Source organism: Megalops cyprinoides, chromosome 5 (genome assembly GCF_013368585.1).
Source record: "Megalops cyprinoides isolate fMegCyp1 chromosome 5, fMegCyp1.pri, whole genome shotgun sequence".
In the NCBI taxonomy this organism is placed as follows: Eukaryota; Metazoa; Chordata; class Actinopteri; order Elopiformes; family Megalopidae; genus Megalops; species Megalops cyprinoides.
In genome coordinates this window covers 1,427,523-1,445,651 of record NC_050587.1, presented here as the reverse complement: position 1 = coordinate 1,445,651, position 18,129 = coordinate 1,427,523, and the positions used below count along the sequence as shown (strand labels likewise).

The 18,129-nt window shown below is 41.6% G+C and overlaps 1 protein-coding gene across 1 annotated transcript; it reads right to left on the bottom strand.

The window, feature by feature from the left end:
- Positions 1–7,255: 7,255 nt before the first annotated feature.
- Positions 7,256–17,185, bottom strand: ubac1 (UBA domain containing 1). Its single transcript, XM_036529625.1, has 10 exons — positions 16,794–17,185; positions 15,513–15,633; positions 14,989–15,062; positions 14,572–14,679; positions 13,669–13,771; positions 10,974–11,082; positions 9,432–9,675; positions 9,052–9,138; positions 8,245–8,383; positions 7,256–7,535 (listed from the first exon to the last, which is right to left on the bottom strand). The coding sequence occupies exons 1-10, from the start codon at positions 16,926–16,928 to the stop codon at positions 7,420–7,422; spliced, it is 1,236 nt and encodes a 411-aa protein (XP_036385518.1). The 5' UTR covers positions 16,929–17,185; the 3' UTR covers positions 7,256–7,419.
- Positions 17,186–18,129: the final 944 nt, after the last annotated feature.

Sequence of the window (18,129 nt, the reverse complement as noted above, 5' to 3'; positions counted from 1 at the left end):
TTAAACCAGTGTCTACTTAACGTCGTCACGCACGAATCACAGTTCGAAACAAGCAGTATATTGATAGCTCATAGCATGTAACTGTGGGGGATCCTTGCTGTGGGGGGAGGGTGGAATGTCACCGAACACTCGACTAGGTTTTCTCCCAGCTAGTTTAAGTGGTGAATATTAATAGGCAGACACCGCCTTAGGCCGTAATCTCTCCCTGTTCGTTTCTAAATTTATTCCGCTAACGTGTGCATACTGACACACTTATGGCTTCTTGATAGAAAAGCACAGTCACTGTTATTCAAAACGGGCTCCTCAGACTGCGTGAGCTAAGAACTGACGACGGCTATCCTGCCGAAGTCTTTAAATCACTGATGTGAAAAATAACAGCAGAGTGGTCGTGGCTGGCTACGGAGGACAAAATCTCCCTAAGAACGTACGTGCGTTTTATTAAGAGCAATTACGTTTAGATTTTTCGCGTAATGACTGTGGTTTTGAACTATGTGAAATTCAGTTACTTGTAAACACGCACTTAGAACTAAACGACCTTGGTTTAAACACAGGTGCCGAAAGAGTTACCTCACACATAAGGAGTGGGCGTAAACATAGGGTGTAGTAGTCTGTTAACACTGCCACGCCACCTTACCTTCATGTAGTCTACACCCACCCGCAGCCCCCAATCCGCTTTCAGGTATTTTCGAGATACTTATTTCTCAGACACCTCAAAGCAGCCATAGGAATAACACTGGCGTCATAAATTATACTGTATGGATTCCCAAACCTGCTGCTCCTGACGGATGGCAGACCTTTAGTACAATATCGCTGTATACTTTTATACGAGATAGGGAACGAAACAGCGAAAGAGAATTTAATGAGGTTCACCTCTTGTGAACGGAAGAGGTGAGTTTTTTCTGAATTGATGAAATTTCCTGCGATTGCTGTTGCACATTGTCTTCCTGTTGAAAAGTTACAGGTTGATGTTCCTCTTACTGCCATTAAGTGTGGTTTGGGGGATATGATCAGCAGTCTTGTGCGATACAGCTCTTCAGGGGTAATTAATTCCCTCTGGTGGCGACATAAAGAAAAACATTCACCAACTGACTTCCTTCCTTCACAGTATGTATGACCTGATGCACATGACACTGATTTGAGACACATTTATTGGTAATGAACCATCATGGCATGGTGACATTCATGGTTACAATGTTTTTCAGGGCATATTTCATATAATTGTGGCTTTTTGTGATTCTTTACAAATTCTAAAGTTCCACAAATGCTGCCTTTTGGATTGCTGATGAGACTTAAAATGATTTCATATTAAAACAATTCAGAACAAACCGTTTCAGCGACCTAAGAAGTGAACATCTGCTGTCTAGAGTTCAGAAAATGATATTTTTTAACTACCACTGTTACTGCTTCCCATTTTACATAACCTGTGAATTATCTTGCCATTTTATTGCAATTTTGGTGCAAAGAGGTTTACATTATTCTTTTTTTCTAAGTGAGAGATTAGCAGCATGTGCTTTGGTATGATCAATCTCATAATTCCCTGAAAATGACATACCATCCTCAGCATAACAAAGCATACATTTTAGTAAGAAAAGTACACAGCTTGTGCCTCTGTTGTCAAAGGCTCATTTATGAACAACCCTGATGGAAAATTAGGCCTTTTCCCTACTGATGCTTTTTTTTCTTTTACTACTAGGAATGAATCTCCTAAAAGTTTAAATAATTTTAGGGGTTCCTTTTTAGAAGACTTGATGGTCTCCTTAAATTGAAAAGCTATTCTGTTTTCAGTCAAAACTGAATTTAGAATAGACATTTAAGTGGTAAAATTAGATGAAATACACCCTTCACATTTCCCCAGGTGAGGAGTGAATATTTTCACACTGAGACATTGAAGCAGAGAGAATCAAAACCATCAGTCAAGGTGACTTAAGTCTGTTAGTAAAGTATAACAACAAAAGTAGTAATAGCAACAAGTGCTTACTCTTTCCACTCACTTATCTGCTTGAAGTCACATTGTTTTCTATGCCACGCAATTTGTGAATACTTCTTTGTTTAGAGTACACTATTAACGACATGTTCAAAAATGTGCAAGTGCTGGTCTCTGCTGTAGAAGTTCAGACAGGACAGTCTACGGGCAGCTTTGTGGTGTGTCAGGGGTTAATTTTCCACACAGACTCCACAAAGGTGGGCATACCCAAGGGAAACAGGGTTACTGTGTGACTGACTGATTGACAGTGGAAGGCACCGCATCAGTAACACATGCACCCACACACACACACACACATATAGTTGCCAGGCAACGTCAATGCACAGATTTAACTTGAATGCACATTTAAAACTAATTGAAATGTCAGTGATAACCTGGGTTCTCAAGTGTTTTGAGTTTCTCAACAATTCCACTAGAAAATGTGCGTACCAGGCATCCTTTCTTGTTTAGTCATGAATGCAAGGCACCTCTAGTTTATCCTTGTGGAAATTCACAATGTGATCGATTGAAATGGCTGCATCCATTTCACTGCAGATGCAACATTCCTGTATAAAGGATTTGACAGTAAATGGTGGCTTAATGTTCAAAAATAGTGGTCATGAATAAAATGGCAATAGCCTAGCTGCTGTTCTGGTTTCATGTCAACAGCCGGCGAATGTACAGTTGCACAGGATTGTTCTTCTAACAGGCAGTTCTAAATGAACACGCACAGTGTCCTCCTACAAAGTCCTCGATGACCATGAGACTGAAAGGGTTCCAGCCTTCACCACCACTACTGTAAAAGGAATCCATGGAAATGCAAGACACACCAACAGCTCTCCTCCTTCAAGCTCATCTGTGCGATCAGATGGTGCCCTTTCCCATTTGCTCATGCCACTGGGAGGATTAAAAACAAACACAACGCATATGAGGCATATTCCTACCCTGCCACTAACTTCCTGTGAAGTGAGACACTCCTGCTGCAGCCTGTGAGGGAAATGAACTGCCAAAACCTGAGCTGGCTCAGGAAACATGCATGTGCCTGTGTAACTGCAGCACACTAACCTACGATGCAAATTCTGCAAGCCCCACCCTCATTTCACAAAGCAGCTGCAGACATGTATGGATCAGTGCTGTTTTTCCTCTGATAATATTTTACATATTTTTGACATTTTTCTTGGGAAGAAAGCAGGAGGTTTCTCTGCACAGATGTGAATGCACCAGAGCTCTGATGAGCAGAAAAACCACCAACCAAGCCATGAAATGCAGAATGACATCACATCCTGAGTGCCAGCAACACCACAGAGAGAAAGAACCGCATCCACTGGGTACACTGAACCCTGAGAGAAGTTTTTTTTTTTTTTTTTGATATGCCTGCCAATATAGCTGACCAGCAGCAATGATGGTCAAATTCTCATTAATGTTACAGGCACACAGAAAATGTATTTTGGACACTCACTTTAAGAATGGCATCCTTTCCTATTTTCTTTCCTTATTTCCTTAAATATTTCTATATTTTATATATATATATATATAAATTTTTTTTTTTTTTTTTTTTTTTTGGACAAAAGAATTTGGCCACACCTGTTTTTCAGGGTTTGGGCTTGGCCCCTTATCTCCAGTGAAGGGCAATCTTAATCCTTCAGGATACCAAGACATTTTGGACAATGCTATGCTTCCAACTTTGTGGCAAGTTTGGGGAAGGCCCTTTTCTATTCCAACATGACTGTGCCCCAGTGCACAAAGCAAGGACTATAAAGACATGGGTTGATGAGTTCGGTGTGGAAGACCTTGACTGGCCCGCACAGAGCCCTGACCTCAACCCCATCGAGCACCTTTGGGATGAACTGGAACGGAGATTGCGAGCCAGGCCTTCTCGTCCAACATTAGTGCCTGACCTCATAAATGCTCTACAGAATGAATGGGCACAAATTCCCACAGACACACTCCAAAATCTTGTGGAAAGCCTAGTAAGAAGAGTGGAAGCTGTTAGCTGTTATAGCTACAAAAGGGGGACCAACTCCATATTAAAGTATATGTATTTGATATTTATATTATATCATTACAATGTAATGGTCAGGCGTCCGAATACTTTTGTCCATATATATATGGACATGTTTATACACACACGAGAGAGAGAGAGAGAGAGTGAGTGTGTGTGTGTGTGTGTGTATAAACATCTTAGAGTGAAGAGGACTTTAAAATTATGTAGATCAAAGACTTCAGTTACCATGTTAAACAGACAAAATGGTTTATAAGCAAATAGTTTCTCTTGAGAAAGGATTTCAACAACTTAAAGCAAAACCACCAGTTGCATAAATTAGGCAGATGTTATCTTAAAAAGAAAAAAAAAAAAGGTAACATTCACACATGAAAATCCATGGCTGTGTTCTGAATATTGAAGTTAACGTCATGGCATGAATTTTAACCTCAGTCCACTCAAGAGCATATTTAGCTACCATTTAACTCTAATGAACTTAGTGAGATGCATGGTGGCAGTCACCTTAAGGTAGAAGTTAACATACAGGAAACTCCTGCAGACCCACACCCACTGCTGTTAGCTAATCTAATTATAAATCTCTTTATTCAACTGCCAACTTCTCGCTTATGTTGTATTATAATGGACACAGATGATTATGCTAATATTTCCGTAAAAATAAAGGCGTGGCGATTAGCGGGACATCTCCTCTAAACCAGAGCCAAAGAGCTAGTCTCTACCTAAGATGAAATGGCAAAACCAGCAGATTGCTGTCCATTTCACATAGCTAGAAAAGCATGAGAGTGGGCACACATCCAACTCCACACAAGCACTATGACAGTATGAAGTTTATGCACACTAGAGTTTAGGTCAATTTGTGCAACAATTCCTTAGTAAACATGATCTGAAATTTCCACCTTTCTATAATTATAAATGTACTTTCTGACTTGGCAAATTATAGATTTTATATTCTTTCACTCACAACTTTGATAAACAAATGCAGAGAGATCTTTACCTTAAATCACATTAACACAATCCAAGAATCTGTACCATCTGGAATTTTAGAGCTGTGGAAATCCACTTTGACCACTGACATTTTCAAAAATGTCCAATAATGCCACAGTCAAATGTCCTGACTGCCTATTCATGGAACCAGATAGTAAGATATGATATGAGACAAGGTACACTTATCTCCACTGACTTACATGTACACCTGCAGAATTGGGAAAATGCTAGCAGGTACAGTATATACATGTTGTTTGAGAGTATAGGCATAGGCACCCAGTCAACTGGTAAAAGCATAAACCACAGCACCTGATGATTACAAACTGTGATGGCTAAATCTGCCAGCCCTCTTCCCTTCCTTCCCTGTGTCCGGCATGCCAGATCTGAACTGAGATCAGTGAGAGGCAGGACCGTTCCTGGTGAGCCTGCTCTCTCAGCACTGCAGTCACTGTGCACAGCATCCATTAAATAATACACACTCTGCAGCCACATTCAAAGGATCTATGCACTCAAAGGATTCCTTTTCCTCTTTCCCTTTCATCCACAGACATTCTCAAGCATTTCTTCATCCTGTCCACCTAAGTTCACCTACAAACACCTTGTTAATAAGCAAAAAAGACAGGCTAGGTGAACACCAGGCAGGCACTATGCTGTAGACACACTAGTTGTGTAGATGTAAGAGATATAAATGTCCATACCCATCGCTGTATGGACATCAAACATGTTTTACCTGGCCCTGTCTACATATAAAACACTTCCATAGACTGGTGTCTTGGATTATAACATTCAATGTTTCTTTACCATTTTCTTGTTGAATTAGGTTTATCTGTATAGTTGTTGTGGGGTTACTGACCAAAATAGCACTAAGCCACCACCTCCTAATACTCAAGTACTGGTAAACAACTTGTAGACAGTCATTAAAATCTTTTTTGAAATCGGGTGAAATCTGGTATCACTGAAACGATTTTCTGCCTTCCAAACAAATGACAGCAAAAGACAGGAACACAAACTTGCCAGAGAGGATGATGGCCGAACATGGACAACCATGACCATGGTAACAGGCTTTTTTTGAGGAATTAGACAGCAGCAAACCAAACCTGCAAATGATAAGAGATACACTGGACAGCTTAACTGATCTAAAAGGCAAGACTTGTCAAAGTAGAGACAGAAATAATCTACCCTTAAATGTTCTGGTTCAGTCCTCCAAAACATGGAAATGCACACCAGAGAACACCTCTCACAGTACCAGAAATACCAGTGGGTGTGGCTGCAACAAGCTTTGTTCCCTCACTCAAAAATTCATTTACGGCTTTCAGTTTCATTGTTCACCGTGCTCAAGACCAATAACAGCGGAGTTTCCAGCAAGTTTTTTGTCTTGAGCTATGGCAAATTCAGGTGCATGCAAACATTTGTCTTCAGTTACAAATGCAGGGCGAAAATCAATTTCTGTGAAGAACATACAACCAGGAAATGTGTGAAGATTCCTTCAACTGGAGCTAGTAAAGTCTGTTCATTACTGTGTCAATGGTGCTTTCTGCCATGACATAAGGTTAGCCATTACAATTTTACATACAATTTAAAACCAGAATAAATTAAAATAAAAAAACATACAAATTAAAAAAAACAAACACACAAAAAACAAAACAAATGATGACTTGAGAGAAAGGAAATTCTGGTTGAGTGAAACTAGTGTAAAGAAACCAGGAACTAACAAGTATGGCTCAAGCCACTCTGAACTTTTAAGTGGAAACTCTTCTGTTGATTGCTTTGCTTTCCTGAAAGAAGTGACATCTGTGAGTCCTACTGAAGAAATGTGAACCCTTCTCTCCCCTTGATGTTACACGGGTACATCACATGTGTACTGGTGTCCCACAGAAAAAAACAGCAATAGTGTTGAATAAGAGACATGTTCTGTGATAGAAATAAAGACATTCACCTCTCACAAGAAACGTTCACATTTTGTGAAATGTTCTCTCACAACTGTGAGAGAACCACACTGAATTGCCACAGGTAGTCATTTTAAAGGTCATGACAAAAAAACATACAAAGCCATTTTTGGAAGTGTAAACATTTCATTGATGACTCATTTTTCAACAAGGAGATATGTAATTAAAAATCTACATAACTCATGACGGTTCTCATTAAAATGTAAAAAACAAAATAACAATAATAATGATATTAATGTGTACATTGTTTTTTACTAGCATTTTCATGTTATAAATAGATGTATGTATATATGTATATTGTTTATATATAATATAACATACATATACACACACATATATATATATATATATATATGTGTCTGCTTGACCTTTATCAGTACTTCTGTACACACACACGCACACACTCACACCTCCACTAGCTCTAACTCTGCAAGGCAAAAGGAGGTTTGAGTCACAAGCACACACACCATTCCCTTATAAGCTGAGGCAGAGAGTAGCTCCTCCACTCCTCCAGTGGGTGCTAGACCCTACGTGCGGTTAAGTGTCTGGAAGATTCTGGAGATCTGGAGCATAACAGGACCCGTCTCAGGGTCGTTCATCCACTGAGTGCTATTGAGTGGGTTCTCCAGCATGTCCTCAAAGGCTGAGGGGAGAAAACACAGGTCAGTCCACAAGCCCTGCATATGCTGCAGCACCACTCAGATCAACACTGTGACTGCAACAGTGGCGGAATAACGGCATTGACACTGCAACAATGGGTGAGCAGAAGCACTATCACCACCACTCGGATCAACATTGATCTGATCAAAACAATGTTTTTTTTTTCCTACGTAACCCATGTTAAAAATTGGATATTGAATACTAGGTCCATCTCACCACGACAACCTCAGACAGGAGCACTCAGGGGAGATGACAGCAATCCTCTGATACACAGCTATTTGTCACACTACAGGTCAGACACTACACTCCAGTGGAGGGAGGCAGTAAGACAAGTAATCCCTGCTGCCCTACCCACCCCTATCTCTGGCAGAGCAAAGCCGATCTGTTCTGCCACTGTGGGCCCCAGGACATCATCCCCTGGGATTGAACCCAGCCTGGTGAGCTTCTCAGGAGCCCTGAACACAGTTATTTTGGACCCACAACCACTTAAGTCACAAACCACTTAACAACTGCACCATCAAAAGGTCTGGATGTCCCCAATGTGATCTAGTGCATCCCGTACAACTGCCAGTCCAGTGCCTTTACCACTGTTCACAAATACTTGCCAATACACTAATTTTGAAGACACGTGTTGGGGGTAAAGAATGAACTTAGTAAGGTCTGAAGCTGTATTGGGGGTAAACTGTACGTACCCAGTAGAGTTTTGGGGTTTGTCAGGCCCAGCTGCACGACAGGGTTCTCTAATATTGCCTGGAACAAGGGGCTGTTTGTGTCAATGCCCTTGTCTAGGTCCTCTGGTGAGGGCTTCCTGTCGCCCAGCAGCCAATCACACTGCAGGGATGGAGCACAGCAGTTTACAGAGTGGCAGCAGAGTCTGGCGCTGAAACTAGAGGTAACCATCAGTTCAACAACCCCAGTGGTTTATTGTCCTCGATAAGCATGTCATTAAAATCACCTTCAACTAATAGGGAACATTGAGAAACACAGCTCCTGTGTGTCTTCATACAAACGCACCTCACATTCACAAATAATGCGTTTTGGCAGAGCTGCAAGGTTACACTATGCCCAATGGATGCTTTATACTGCATTTAAATTACATTACATAATTGTCATTTAGCCGGTGCTCTTATCAAGTGAGACTTACATAGGTTACACTTTTGACATGTTATCCATTTCTACAGCTGGATACTTCCTGAAGAAATGGTGGGTTAAGTACCTTGCCCCAGCAGGGAAGTGAACCAGCAAGCTTTCTGTTATGAGCCCTGCTCCTTATCTAACACCACAATGCTACACTGCTGTCCCCACTGCTGCATTTCCTATTCAACCTCTGAAGAGCAAGGACCAGGGAAAGCATAACTTTCTAGGGAAAGCATGTCTAACCTCTGAAAGACTGAATAATGGAACAGGACCACAATAATCCAGTCATCTATTCATCTGAAACTGTCAGAGGCTAGGCTAACCCACGTGCACAAGCCCCAGGTCAATGCCACAATACCCACCGCAGCATCCTGCTGGTTGTTATTGACGCGAAGGGCATCGATCACCTCCTTCTCATCGAAGCCCATCTCCATCAGCGCGATCACTGCCTGCAGAGTCAGAGTCAATATTCTTTTTATCATCTCAAGTTTTCTTCACTCCAAGATAGTTGGCACCTGCGAGTCAAACTAACTGCAAATAATAAATACAATCTATTTTGTCATTTGCTGTAAAAAGGCATTGAATATTCAGCCGTTGCATTCAGTTTTGACGTTTTAAAGCCTTAAAAGACTCTTGCATCTTCTGCCAGTCATTTAGCCTATCTATTTTAAATGGAAACCGGTTTTATTTCATGCTGAATCCCTGATTGTGAAAAGCATGAACCAGTCAGACAGGCACGCACCCGTGAGTCTGGCCTGAACTCCCTTTTTCTGCGGATCCTCTTGAAGATCTCGGTGAGCTCGTCTGGCTTGGAGTCGTCGGACTGGGAGGGGACCCTCTGGAGGGGGCCAGCAGCAGCAGTAGCCACGGAGGGTTCGGGGGTAGCAGCAGCTGCGCCGGCAGCATCCTGACCTGGCAGGGGCGTGTCTACAGTGGGGTCGTCCACATGCTCAATCAGCCACTCCATGGCCTGGGTGACAGACATGCTGCAGGGGAAGACAGGAGCTTTTTGGCGCTGTCTCTTCATTGGGATAAAGGGGGTTCCATCTGCGCATCTAAAGTTCCTTTTTCCAATGAGGGAGCTGTGCTGAGCCAAGCGATAATGGAACATAACCAGGCTGGGCTCTCAAGGCTCAGCTGGTTTTCCACTGTATTTCCCTGTCTGCATTACATCAGGTGAATGTGCACAGAAGGAGAGATGTGCACTACTGTAGACTCAAGGACAAATATGCCCGTTTATATTTACACTTAGCTGCTCAGCAGATGCTCTTACACAGAGCAACTTACATAGGTTACAATTTTATCCATGCTATGCATTTATACAGCTGGATATTTACTGAAGCAATGGTAGGTTAAATACCTTGCCCTAGGGTACAACAGCATTGGCCCAGCAGGGAACTGAACTGGCAACCTTTGTGAACCACTGCACCACACTGCTGGCCATTTATAGAGACCCGACTTCCCTGACTTTTAGAGATAGCTATATTTTGGATTTATTTTGTTATAGAGGCATGTGTTTGTTTGAGAGATTGTTTTAGGCTTCAATGGCTATGGCATCACACATATATTGCTAGAAAGGACAAGAATTAACAAAAACAAACATGTTCCAGGCCAATCTGGACACGTTCTCAATCTTCTGGCAGCTTTGTGTATAGCTACACTTCACAAGACAAAAAACCATTGATGATATTTTATCCTTTGGAATACCTTTGGACCTGAGCAAGAATATCACTGTGCTGACTGCCAGTGTCATCCATGGCCTGCTTGTAGCCCGGTCAACACTACGCAGGCTGTGGAGCAGAACTTACCAAGTCAGACAGGCACTACAGTGAGAAAGGGCTATAAGTGTTTCTGTAAGTGTTTAATATTAATGATTGCAGTCATATATCATTACTTCCTTAGACATCTCTGTTATTTTTGGTTGCTTGATTTGCCTGACTTGAGGAATCAGTATTCTTTCTGTCACACTCACTGATCCAAAGCACACAAGATATTCCATTGACGCACTGGTACTGATCAGCCTCACTGGTGCTGACTGGACTCACTGGGTTAGACTAAACTCACTAGTATTGATCAGACTGGACTCACAGGGTTAGACTGGACTCACTAGATCTGATCAAATTGGACTTGTTGGTATTCATCAGACTGGACTCAGTGAGTTAGACCGGACTCAATGGATTTGATCAGACTGGACTCACTGGGTCAGACTGCACTCACTAGTTTTGATCAGACTGGACTCACAAGGTTAGACTGGACTCACTGAATGTCATCAGTCTAGACTCACTGGTTCAGACGCAATGCCTTGATGGCCCGGCTCTCTGGGAAGCCCATCTCCGTGAGCTGCTGGAGAGCGGTCTCGTCCACTCTGTCTTCCTCATCCTCATCCAGCATTGCTGCATGCAGGCGAATAACACACACACATAGAGACACGCACACACAGACACACACAAGAACACACACAGCCACAAAATGGTAAATCATCTCTGAAAAATGTAAAAAAAAATCACCTTTGCTACAGCAGTTCTTAAATGCACGCAGACACTAAAAATGACCTCCACTGTTATCATTCTGAACAATGTGAACATTCAGATTTTTCAGACTCAGATTTTTAATAAACATTACAGGTGGGAAAATGGAACGTGAGAAAATCGTTTCACATGTCCTACTGTGGCGTTCCTACTATCAATGAGTTCCTACTGTTAAAGATGTTTCTGGTGTTCCTCAGCTTTACTGCAGTACAAATTAATGTCTTTTAAAAATTATCATTTTTATTAAGCAATGAAACATACTGATCTGAAATGCCATCATCATTCTGTAACCAATTCCATGAAAACTTCTGCATAAGACCACAAATAATTAATAATTAATATTTTTATGAATATACATTATAAAAATTCGATAATTTTGAAAAAGCATTCACAGTATGCTTTCATAGGGCTGTCATAGCCAGGGCCAACTCACAGTGACCACAGTTAGCAATGTCATTGGGACCATCTCTTACTTGAAAAATGACTTTTCTTGAATGCGAAAGTGTCATTATGGATGCCATTTTTACTGACATACCTAGCTCAGCTGGCGAGCTGACAAGTGTCTGTCGCAGGACAACTCCACCAACCAATGACTGGCTGTGCCTCTAATTATCCGACACAGCTATTTTATACGTTATAAACACAGGAAAAAAAACGGGACAATTAGCTACTGTATTTGAAATAGAGTAGGCTATAATTGTTGTACTGTGCATTCTTGGCTTACTTAAAGTGGGTGTGCAAACGCAGACAAAACGATTTTACAGTAAGGTAAAATGACATTTGCTCCGTTGCCTCTATATCGGCTTTCAGTTGGTTCTGTGTTTATGTACGTCAAAACTGGCTTCCGGTGCACCTCAGTCAGTGTGACGTCTAGAGGTTAAACGAGGAAACCCATTTGTCAAATGGGGCCCAGGGTTTTATCCAGCCAAATGCTGTGCTGGATCCCACTCACTGCAACACCAGCAATCCTTTTCTGATGGCATTACCCTCTTTGCAAACACCAGCAACTGTTGCTTGTTCATACTAGCACATCACACATAGCCTACTAGCTCCACCACTCTCTGAGATCAGCCAAATTTAACTGCAGTCTCTTCCACAACCTGAGCCACAAAAGTGGAAGATGGTCTCCATTACAGTCTTCAGCTTCCTTAGCAAGGATGGAAGAGTTACACCCTAACCACAGGAAACTGACACCCATACACTAGGCAAACCTGCCCTCGATTCAATATTGCGAGGATATGACAATTTAACTGTGCATGCTGAGAAGTGGAGGCAGTAAGTAATAACATGAACATACACATGGCACAAGTGCTCCATGATCTATACAGACCACGCAGTCCAGGCTGAAGTTGATCACACCACTGTCTGTGATGCATCTTCCTTTATATATCATTTATGAAAGAGCGCAGCTCATGACCTCCTTTTAGCCTGCCCAAAACTGAGAAGGTGAATGGGAAGAGGGGGAAGGACCAGTGTATCAGTGTAACAAACAGACACCCATCCATTGTTTTTTGTAATGCTTCAGACCATGTATGACGCGGGCCCATGTGATGCCTACCAGACTGAAAGTGATTTTTCACACATTCTACTGCACCCAGCAGTGGAAAGAAGTGCAGCAAAACAGCACAGCTACAAAACCCCTCTCATGCAACTTTAAATGCAGAGGTCACATTCTCACTCCATTTACCATGATAATATGGGCGCTCAATCCTTCATGCAGGTGATGAAGGGTGGAGGCTGCAGTGTGGCTGGAACTGAACTATAAATTACATTTTGCATTAAGACCAACATCCCTGCTCCCATTCAAAGAAAATGTGAGCTCTCAACAAATGCCACTGAAGACCAATGAAAGTTAGAATAAAAATGTGCATATGTGAACACAGTCTAAACAGAAAGATACAACTAAAAAAATACAACGTTAAAGACAACTTAACCAAAATGCATTGCTTTTGTGGTTTAACTTTGGTCCAAAGGAGTGAAGGTAACTGGAAAAAAGTCACCAAAACCATGTGACCTGGCAACCCCAAATCTCCAACTTCCACTGAACATCAACATCCCATTGGAAAGTACTGGGTGCACTTCTAGGTCTTGGGAAAAGTATTTCAATGAGGCGGTGGGCTTTGGGTGCAGTACCCACACAATTATACGACCGTTAATCCCCCCCATAGTAGACAGATTCAATATCACACATTCGCTACACATTTGCTACTTCACTGGCCTACCCCAAGGTCTGGCAATGAGTGTTTTTGGGGAAAGTGTGTTAGTACACGCTGGGAAATTTTACAGCAGTTGGTGGCCATATTATTTTACCTGAGATGTGAAAGCTAAGAAGTTGCTCATTCTAAAACACCAGCAATACCTGATCCTTTACAACCCTAAAGAATGTCTACTGTCTGACCCCAGGGTGGGTGAAAGCTAAAAAGGATACTGAAAATATGAGGTCACGCATACCGTTGGCCTTCTTGAAGAGTTCCACTGCATCCGGGTTCATGGCTAACAACTTCTGTGCCACTTCAATAAGTGAGACAAGGATCTTCCGGAGTTCTGTCTGAAACTGGATCATGACACAAACAAAGTACTGAAAATATATTTCTTGATCAAATATTTGAGTTTCAGTGCCCAGTTTTGAAAAACTATTGAAAAGGCCAGAAAAAAGCATACAAAGAGGCAGCAAAACATTATTTGACTTAGAAACACAAGACTGTCTTCTCTTTTTAATTCAGCCCAAAGTACTATGTGGACAAAGTGCCTTTTCATCTCAATGACTTCTGAACCCTCAGAGGTGATTCAGAGCTCAATTCAAGCTGAGAGTTGTTACCCACAAGGCTTTGGGTATGAATGTCTGAGAAGTTATTTTCATGGTTCCCTCAGAAGTGACCTGTAACAGAGAATGCCCATTAACTAACCTGCAATACGGCTAATGCTTCTGTTACCATGGAAACCGCAGTCCCACTCAGCCCGTCAATGGCAAAAGACCTGTTACCTCTCTTACTGAGAAACTTAATGGGGATGCACACTGAGTACAATCATGTGATTTGCATCAGTCATACAACAGTACTGCTATGTCTTGCTACACGCCTTTGACGTTGCTGTCTGTTTGCCAGAGGTTTTGACTGACAGCCAGGTGTGTCTGGCAAATTGGCTGAGGGGTGCAGCAGTGTTGTGCCACAACACCATTTCTACCATTATTTTAGCACAGTAACAGCAGCAAAACCATTCCCCCACACCTTCTCTCTCTAACAAGGTCGTCCTGTAGCGGCTATGTAGGTGCTGGGCACACAGAGGGAACAGCCCAGGGTCACAGACGGTTATGACGTCACTGCTGCATTTTGAAGGGCTACTGTGGGGACTCACATCCCTGATGTTGTGCTGTGAAACCGTGCGATCAGTGTCTCGCGTAGACAGTCCCGCGGTGGCCTTCAGGATGGCCTCTTTGTCCGGAGCCTTGTTCTCCTGCTTCTTCTGGAATATGATCACAGCAGAGAGACAGTTAGCACTGCAAAAGGCCAACACCTCTCACTCTCTTATATGTACGGAAAGGTTGGGAGTAAATAAGCAAATGACTGGATCATTGGATTCTGTGTGCTGCCAGAAATGTGACACCTGGATTTGTTACTTAAAATTTTCTGACTCATCTCAATGATTAAATGACAGAATTCAGGTTTTTTTCTCTTTTTTTTAATATTTAAGAATAGACCTCCAATTCAGGCCCAGTTAGTGGACTGTAATCCAACATACACATGAAGTTTTGCTACAGATTAATGTAATTACCTTCTCTTCAGCTGATATGTCTGACATCTTGGGAGGGGGTGGAGGAGGCCTCCTCTTTACCAACAGTAAAACATCTGCAGAGAAAGATCAAGTGGGCCAGTGAGAACACATTTATGAAAACATTTTAATACACTATCTGAGAAATGTTGCCAATGATTCAATTAGTTCTTACAATACTTAGACTGAATCTGCTACAGTGAAAAATCCCAGATAATAGCAACATACCCCACAACTTGTTAGAGCACTGAATTTTGGGGGCTCCTTGTCCAAATCCCAAGCACAACATGTTTCACCAAACTGCTTTATGAAGTTTGCTCTACTACAAATGAAAAATCTTGCAGTGTGAAGGTGTTACGGAATGGCAAAAATGTAAAGCTATAACCTTCTCCCACCTATATCGGTCAGTGTGACATACTTTTCAAAAGTCATATCAAAGCCTTTGTCGGAATGCTAATAAAGGGACCAAAAATATCAATTCTTTTTCCCTGTACCATAGGAGTTGCTTTTAACCTGAAAGCTCATACCTTTATCTTTGATGTTCTCCTCCGCCATGGTTTTGGTGTCTGTGAGTACCCTTTCTGATGCGGCATGGATGAGCTTGTGCTGGGTCACAGCCTTGGGGTCCTCTAGACTTCCGTGCGCGCTCTAAAGCCAGGAGAAAAGTATGTTTGCCACAAACACTCAGAGGGCAGCACCTGCAAACTCTCCTGCAGACATCTGCAACAACTCACAAGTCTTCTGCAGTGATTTGGCTATGCTGTTGTCTTATAAATATATAAGAGTAACTGATGACCATTACACTTACCCTTGCACTTGAAGCTTGGAGGGATGATTATATGCACACAAATGAAATAGCTCCACAGGTATATCATTGATTACAGCATAAGTATTACACATACAAAAACAGAAATATCACAGGACATTTCGTCTATCCTACTGTTTATTATATTTAGCAAAAAACACACTTGTACACCATTTTATGCTAAAGATATTGTACAATAATTGTTATCAACATACTATAATGTTGCAAAAACCTTAAAAGCCAGCACAGGACAATACCATAGAACAATTACAATAATTAGTACATAAATGAAATAATCTACAAGAGAAAGAATGAAATAAAATTAAATCAATGCCATGTTGCAAGGAATCACAACGAATATGCAAGCAAATGCAAACAGCCCTGGTCAGCAGAAACAAGATTCAGCCTCTCTCTGGGGACAACATAAATTGCAGAGGAATACAACGGGAAGACTGGGATAACAGCAGAGTAAATCTCAGGCAGGGTAAACGTTTTAAAAGCCAAGTCTGTGGGAGACAACGTGGTAGTGGTATACGGACATTTATTCCATCATAGGGAAGATTGTGTATTTCATGATTATAAAATGATTATCCTGACGCGTGAGCGAAGACGACAGTATAGACACCTCAGGATAAATGTATTTCAGTTCATTAACGTTAGTTGGGTAGCTAGCATTTATTACCACATGCAGCCTTAGAACAAATATAGATCGCACAAAAAGCTGCAATTAGCATGCTATCACGTGTACGCTTACTAATCAGTCGTATAAATAGCCAGCTATATGTGCAGACCGGTCTTCTATAAATATCGGGTAATGTCTAGTCCAGCGGGGCCTACAGCGAAACCCCGCACATATCTGATTCCCAAAGCAAGCGAGCCTAGCCAATCTTACTAATGTTAGCCAGCTACTAATGTTACCGCGCGTCTAAATTCATTAAATCAACTGACCAAACTGATTAAAAAAATAATTCAAGTAAAACACATACCGCATACATACACTCACATGTTTTAAGCAATTCTCTTTGAGTTTTTCAACGGTGGTATCCTCGGTTACCTCCTCCAACCACTCCGTCCCTTCCATGGTACAGACATGAATCTTCAGTACCTTCCCAAATATCTTTTCCTCCTGCACAAACATGATAGCTAGCTGACTGGCTAGCTAGAGATCTAGCTAGCTATCGCTTGCTTTTAGCTCACCGGAGCCTGACAACAAACAAGGCAAAATACTCGTCGTGGTGGACACTTATCCGACAATCATTCTTCCACTGTCCAATCGAATTTATCCGTAATGACAGTCGACGGTGAAGTTATTTTACGTGCCGAACTCGATATCGCCGATACTTGTTTAGCCAGCTCGCTAGTTTTCACGAAGGCAGCTCCCTATTTTCGCTCAGTTGCGAGAGTTACGAGATTCAACTCTGAACCCTAAATTCAAAAACTCATTGTGCATTATGGGAATTGTAGTCCCCCCCCCTTTTTTTTTTCGCCATCTAGCAAACATTTTATAGTAACTCTCAACTGGCTGTATACATATTGCAATAGAATAAGTTTCTGAAAATATTAGTAGTATTACAATAAATTAAAATTCAAACAAATAAAACATACTTTTAAAACATTCTTAAAATATTGAGGTCTAAATTGCCTTGGTAGAAGTAATAGCACTTCGGCTATCCTGTAGAAAGATTCACCAAAATAATTTCAATCCCACCTTTAACGTGCCTAATTTTATAAGGCAATACAAATACATTTGCAGCTACAGTATAGAAAACTCTCGCTTTTAGGACATGCCCACTCATTACGACGGAGGTGGAACTGCGGTGGACACGTCCACTAGATGGCGAAAATAGGTAACGTTCAAACCTACTTTTGACTGGACAACGGGTCAGGATCTCGTTTCCTGGGGCATTAAATCCCCGTCATTAGCGAGAATAGGCACGAAGAGTTTTATATGTTCGTGTTTTTTCAGTTTGTCAGTCTTTTACGACGCCTCTTAGACATAGTTGCAATCGGATGCAAACAAAATATTAAAGCCATCTGTCTTGCTAATTGTCACAAAATGGAAACAGCATAGTGTCACCTTCAGCACGTGAAGAATGTGATGACAGGTGTTAGGAGTAATCAGAGTTAGTTAGCCATAACAAGCAGAAGACGTTAAATCGTCTCATGTTGATAAAAAAACACCTAGATTATTTTGTCAGTGGGTACAAGTAAATTATTTGGAAATTATTTGACAAACATTAACATTTGTTGAAGATGGGTCCTACGTGATGGCAGAACTGTTGAACAATCATGGTGTCCTTGACACTTCAGTGGTGGTTGAGGTGAATGGAGGACTGGAG

Bases quoted from the DNA above. Each gene is read 5' to 3' on its own strand.
- ubac1 (XM_036529625.1), bottom strand. From the start codon at position 16,928: ATGTTTGTGCAGGAGGAAAAGATATTTGGGAAGGTACTGAAGATTCAT. The intron at 14,680-14,988 runs GTAATTACATTA...ATCATATTCCAG, and splicing joins ACATATCAGCTGAAGAGAAG to AAGAAGCAGGAGAACAAGGC. The intron at 9,139-9,431 runs GTGCGTGCCTGT...CTGACTCTGCAG, and splicing joins AGTTCAGGCCAGACTCACGG to GCAGTGATCGCGCTGATGGA.